The sequence below is a fragment of the Amphibalanus amphitrite genome, unplaced genomic scaffold, assembly GCF_019059575.1.
Source record: "Amphibalanus amphitrite isolate SeventyFive unplaced genomic scaffold, NRLGWU_Aamphi_draft 000037F_arrow, whole genome shotgun sequence".
Taxonomy (NCBI): Eukaryota; Metazoa; Arthropoda; class Thecostraca; order Balanomorpha; family Balanidae; genus Amphibalanus; species Amphibalanus amphitrite.
In genome coordinates, this window is record NW_024881533.1 from 1,280,030 (window position 1) to 1,285,761 (window position 5,732).

Below are 5,732 nucleotides of genomic sequence, written 5' to 3' on the forward strand. Positions count from 1 at the left end.
TTATTCGTAGACCCTTCAATACCGGTGTCCTCATTAGTCGTTGAGCTAAACACCGTGTAACCTGCATCTTTGAAAGCGGATATGGACGAAAGAAATTGTGCAATTTTCATCGTTTCAAACTGAAATAACAATATCGTTGCTAATGTTTTATTCTTAAATGACCCCGCGGTAGCTGGCTCCAAACTGGTAATGCTCAGTAATGTGTGTCGCAGACAGAACAAAGTCAGCATACCCTTTCGACACTTTTTGAAAGTAGCTGTCTGGTATGTGTCAATGAATCGGTACCATCGATAGTGCGAAATTGCCTCTGCCATCCATTGAAAGATCAGGACACAGTTGATACAATTCCACAACTGCGTCGATAATCACAAATTAAAAAAGCAAAGAGAGCCGGATTGTGTCCACACTGTCGTATCACGGTACACACCATAGATATGGCGTCATACAATTATCGATCACTTGTAAAGAATTGTGTCTGTCACTATTATAGCGGCATGCAGTCATTGAATGTGGTCAATGTGCGAGTGTATTTTGGCTACAGCTTGGCACGGATGAAGTAAGCGGTAGTCTGACGTGCGTGCAGACATGCGTTGTCTGTGAATGTGCTAACCGTGCTTTATTTTGTGCGCTGGGTGTTGGAACACACGTATGTCATGTGTCACACTGTTGGGAGCTGGCTTGGCACTTATCCACAATATAAGTGTACACCTGTACCTATATTATGAGACGCCTTGTGAGAGGCTATATCACAGCAAGCCTGCTGTGAATCTGTGAATCTATGAAAAGCTTTGCTGTCGTTATAGGAATAATCCGTTGATGACTTTCGAGCTGTCACGCGTAACCACTATAATGTGTGCATCCTGTTTCATTATCAAATTTAATTTGCAATATACTGATGCTATTGTTTTTATGTCAAATTTGTTTTTACCCCCTCAAAATGGTTCTGCCGTGTTTTTGCTTCAATTGCCACCATCCAAAAGTTCGCTTCTTAGTTTATTATTGGTTTGTCTGTTGCATTTGATGCAGACTCTTCTGGTTTTCACGTAAGATATTAATGTGTTTATGGTGTTCCACCAATCACCTTTTGTGAATGTGATAGCTCTAAGAACATGATGAAATCATTGAATATATGTATGTTGTATATCGAAAATCTTTGATATGTATTGTTGAATAACAGTGCTTAACTATGTATGCATTTGTAAAATTATGCATCTGGTGTATGGAGGATGATCTGATGAAGTGCTGTTGATATTGTTATCCGAGGTTCCCCAATTATCTTTAAAGGTTGGATGGGGTTCAAAAAACTTTTTCTGGTGACGGTTTGCGCAACAGAAAGCCTGGGACAATAATAAAAATAATATGGCATGCAGTGCTGCCGTTCGATATCGTTTGAGGCATCTCTAACGACAGCCTATTTGTGTCGCCGTGGACCGTGGGTGAGGCCCAGTGCCACTGATCCCTCTGTCTGCACGCGATACACGCGTCACGGCCACCGTTCTACGACAGAGGGGCACTCACTACACTCGTCAGCGGCCTGGACACTCAACTACACTCGTCAGCGGCCTGGACACTCAACTACACTCGTCAGCGGCCGCCCCCCGTCGGCAGGCGGCCAATCAGCGGCTGGCCCGCCGGGGAACTTGATGACGTCAGGCGACTCCGGACGCAGCCCGTCAAAAGCGGTGTCGGCCGGGAGGGGGGCACAGAGTCGATAGCGGAGCGGTGTCGGCGGCAGCGCGTCTCCCGTACAGCGGCGTGTCCCGGCCAGTCATGTGCCCCATTCAGCTGGTGTCGGTGCTTCTGGCGCTGGTCGGCGGGCCGGCGGCGGCGGCGGCGGCCGCGCTCAGCCGCCGGACGGCCGCCGGCCAGCGGCTGACGGCCGTGCCCGCCGGCCTGGAGCGGCACCCGGCGCTGGCGCGGCTCGACCTGCAGTTCTGCGGCTCCGGCTCCGAGGCGCAGGTCAGCCGCGGCCCGCTCGGCTGCGGCTTCCCCGTGGTGGGCGACCACCCGTGGCTAGTGGCGCTCGGCTTCCAGGGCCCCGGCGGCGGAGCGGCCCGCTTCATGTGCTCGGGAGCGCTCATCAGCGATCAGCATGTCGTCACATCGGCCCGCTGCGCGCTGGGCGTCGGCAGCCTGCATATGACCACGGCGCGTCTCGGCGAGTACGATTTCCACACCAAAAGAGACTGTCTCTGGTATGCGCCGGATCTGTGCACCGAAGCGGTGGACGTGCCTGTCGGCAGCATGCTGGTCCATCCGGAGTTTGAGAAACACGGAAATGACGCTAGCCCGTTCGATTTGGCTGTGGTTCAGCTATTGAAGCCCATCAAGCCGCACTATGGTGTCTTGCCGATTTGCCTGCCTATGTTCCCGCCCCGCCAGCCGCCGCACCGGCAAGTGGCGCTGACGCTGGGCCTGTCGGGCGGGCCGCAGCCGGAGGGCGACAGTGCTGCCACCTGCTGCCAGTGTGACCGCGACCGCAGCGCCACCTCGCACGTGATGGACGCCCAGCGTTTGGACGTGTTCAACGTGTCGTCGTCGGCCGGCGCGGGCTGTGCGTACCGGCTGCTGTCGGAGCGGCCCGGCCGGCCGGCGCGCTGTCTGGGCGCCGGCGCGCCGTGCCGGGCCGACCTGGGCGGCCCGCTGGTGGCCGCCGACCGGTTCGGCACCGCCTTCTACCTGCTGGGCGTGGCCAGCGTGCGGCCGGCGCCGAGCGAGTGCGGCCGGCCCGGCGCCGCAGTCACGTACGCGCCCGTCCAGCCGCACGTGGCCTGGATCCTGGACAGCATCGACCGCCTGGCGTAGCGGCCGCGGCCGGCCGTGCCCTCAGACAGAGGCAGCTGGGGTAGTGTCACTGCACTAAGTGACCATACTCGTCAGCCGAATCCAGACATTGCTTTGGCGAGATTGGCGAGGGCTATACCAAAGAGACCACACGTATTTATTGCTGTTATGTCTTGTGTGATTTTGAAGTCACTGGTTTATTGTTCCTATGTTGTCAGTTTGGGCATTCTCTTAGAATGCGTGATGAATGGATGCTTGCGGTTTTAATTTAAAAGTGGACGGTGATTGAAGTATCTGGCTGTCAACCTTTTTCAGCTGCGCATTGTGCCATCCATTTAACTGCTTATGTATGCTGATGATGACTTGTGATAACTGATAAGGTTTATGTGACCCTGAATTGCGATGTTTTTACTGTTTGTACATGTTTAAAGAACAAAGTTGTAGACAAGAAATGTACTCCAAAATATATTATTAATACCATTTTCACATTTCTGAATCACCTGCGTGGGCTCTGAGACGGTTCACTTTTCTTTTCAAATCGGGGCACTCGCTGTGCTGGACTTCCCATTCTCAGTTGATCTAACATACCGCCCTGTTTTCGCTTCCACTATAATATATATTTAATTGGACCGCCTCCTCGATATACCAGGTATTATTCGGTGTGCCTAGCCAAGGGTGTTTTAAATAATGCCCGAACGGAGTGAGGGCATTATTTTTTCTAAAATATTAACCGAACGAAGTAAGGTTAATATTTTCAAAAATAACACGAATGAAATGAGTGTTATTTTTGTATTTAATGCACGAGCCTGCGAGTGCATTAAATATAAACACTCTTGGCAAGGCACACCGAATAATGCCTGGTGTACCGAGGAGGCGGTCCGATTAGATTTATTATAACGACTTTGCGCCGTTCGTTGCTCAGCTCGTCTGTTTAAAAGGGCTACATTGAGGGATTGGGAAAAGAAACGGGGCTTGGTTTTGTTTTCGGGGAAACACTTGTTAATAACGAAGTGTGTACTAATTAATCAAATTAATAGCGCCAATTAGGAAATGCAATAGTGGAATAAGTGGACTGTGCAATGTCTCGGTCACTCTCTTATATTCATATGCAGGCCCTCTTGCAGTACTTGTAAAGAACTTATGCGCCCAGGGCCGCCTTCTGTGAGAACCTTATACTGAAAACGCGTATTTACAAGCTCTGATCTATTCAATCATCACTGTATCATGTGTGCCTGGGTATACCTATCAGACACCAGGGGCGGATCCAGAAAATCTCCAAGGGAGGGGCCATTAGAAACCAGGAGGCCCCCATAATCCCACCTGTTGGAGGCCCCATCTTCCCACTTGTTGGGCCCCCCCCCCCCCCCCAAAAAAAAACTGCGTCTATTGAGCTTATCTAGCTGTTCAGGCAACATCTCAACATGAATAGCCACTTTATTTTCAGGAGGCCCCCTTTTCAGCTTTTTAACTTTTTATTTTATTTTTGAAAAAAATCGGCCAAGGGGGGGGGGCATGGCCCCCATGGCCCCCCCCCCTTGTATCCGCGCCTGTCAGACACTAGGTCTGCGCTGCTCCTATCACGATAAGTGGCTATAGCCCATTCTGGGTCTTCCTTGTGTTGGTTGGAACACCTTCTGTTTCTCTGTTCGCCAGCTCTTGGGAGAGCAAACTGCAGTTTTTTTTCTCGCTGTCTGTACCATTCGTATCCATTTTCTGCATTATGAGCATCACCTTTGAGTGATTGGACAAAGCAGTGGGCCTATCAGATTAAAAAAAAAAAAAGAAGAAGGCGTCTCAAATCTCTCTGAATTTGATTTAGCTCTGTGTTGCCTTCGGTGCACTTAACATTCAATCTCAATCAAGGCCGTATAAGAGAGGTAGAATCATCCCGCGATTTCCAATGGACCGGTCGCCAATCATTAGCGTGACGTCACTGGTGGAGACCGGGCGGCGCCCGGCTCCAAGCTGTACGTCGGGTACATTTGGCACCGTATAGTTGTTATTACTTATTACTGAACGACGAACGTAACGACAACTAATGACTCTTAATAACTTTTTTACTCGCCTTAAGCTGATTTCCTTGCCGGTACATTGCCGACCCGAGCCCCAGGGTTGACAATCATGGGATATGGGTCGGATGGGCGGCCTCGCGACGGGAGAAGGAACGGTTGCAATTGTTGTGTCCCGCACCGCCGATTGCATTATCTATCTGCACCTGGGGAGGGTCAGGGGGCACGTGCCCCCATCGGATCAGGAGGCCTCGGGCCGAGGGGCTTTGCGACGCCAATTGGCGGCCGAGGGTCCACGCTGGCATCTTTCGACTCAGAAGGGCCCCACGGGGCTCGGAAGAGCACCTTATGTGCTCCGAAAAGCCACATTTCTCTCCATAAGAGCCCCACACCGACTTTTTAGTGTCCCTTGTCGGCCTTTGAGGGCCCCTTGCCGGCTTCTCAGGGCCTATTGGCGACCTCTGAGGGCTACTTGCCGGCCTCTGAGGGCCCTTACCGGATCAGGGACCAGCAGCTCTAAGGGTTCCACACACGCCTGCGATGACCCCCTAAACCAATGGTTGTAGGCCCCCACAACGGCGCCTGCGAGGGCCCTCACCCGCGGCTATGAAGGCCTTACAACGGTGCCTAGCTGAGGGCCCCACACTGCCACGGTCTCTGAGTGCAACCGGCACCCCTGAATGAGGTCCCGAAACCAGTGCTTCTTAAGGCCATAGATCGGTGGCTCTGAGGGCTCAACGCCGGAGCCTCTGACGGCCTCAGACGGGACCGTGCATCGGACGGCCACTCACCGGTGACTTTTGAGGGCCCCACACCGACGACTCTGAGGGCCCCACTGGCGTCTGAGTGTACCTTGCTGGTCTCAAGGACTCCACACCCACAGGCCTCCCGAAGGCACCGCAGACCTCTTGAGAGCCCCTTGTCGGTCTCTGAGAGCCC

General features: G+C 52.6%; 1 protein-coding gene across 1 annotated transcript; it reads left to right on the forward strand.

Moving 5' to 3' along the window:
* The first annotated feature begins 816 nt into the window (after positions 1-816).
* LOC122372999 (serine protease grass-like) lies at positions 817-2,805 on the forward strand. The gene is made up of 3 exons (XM_043350714.1): positions 817-837; positions 1,870-2,570; positions 2,697-2,805. The coding sequence occupies exons 1-3, from the start codon at positions 817-819 to the stop codon at positions 2,803-2,805; spliced, it is 831 nt and encodes a 276-aa protein (XP_043206649.1).
* Positions 2,806-5,732: the final 2,927 nt, after the last annotated feature.

Excerpts from the sequence above, each read along its gene's own strand:
- LOC122372999 (XM_043350714.1), top strand. The coding sequence starts at position 817 with ATGACTTTCGAGCTGTCACGC. Across the intron at positions 838-1,869 it reads TGACTTTCGAGCTGTCACGC|CGGCTGACGGCCGTGCCCGC; the intron begins GTAACCACTATA and ends GCCGCCGGCCAG. Across the intron at positions 2,571-2,696 it reads GGCTGTGCGTACCGGCTGCT|CGTGCGGCCGGCGCCGAGCG; the intron begins GTCGGAGCGGCC and ends GGGCGTGGCCAG.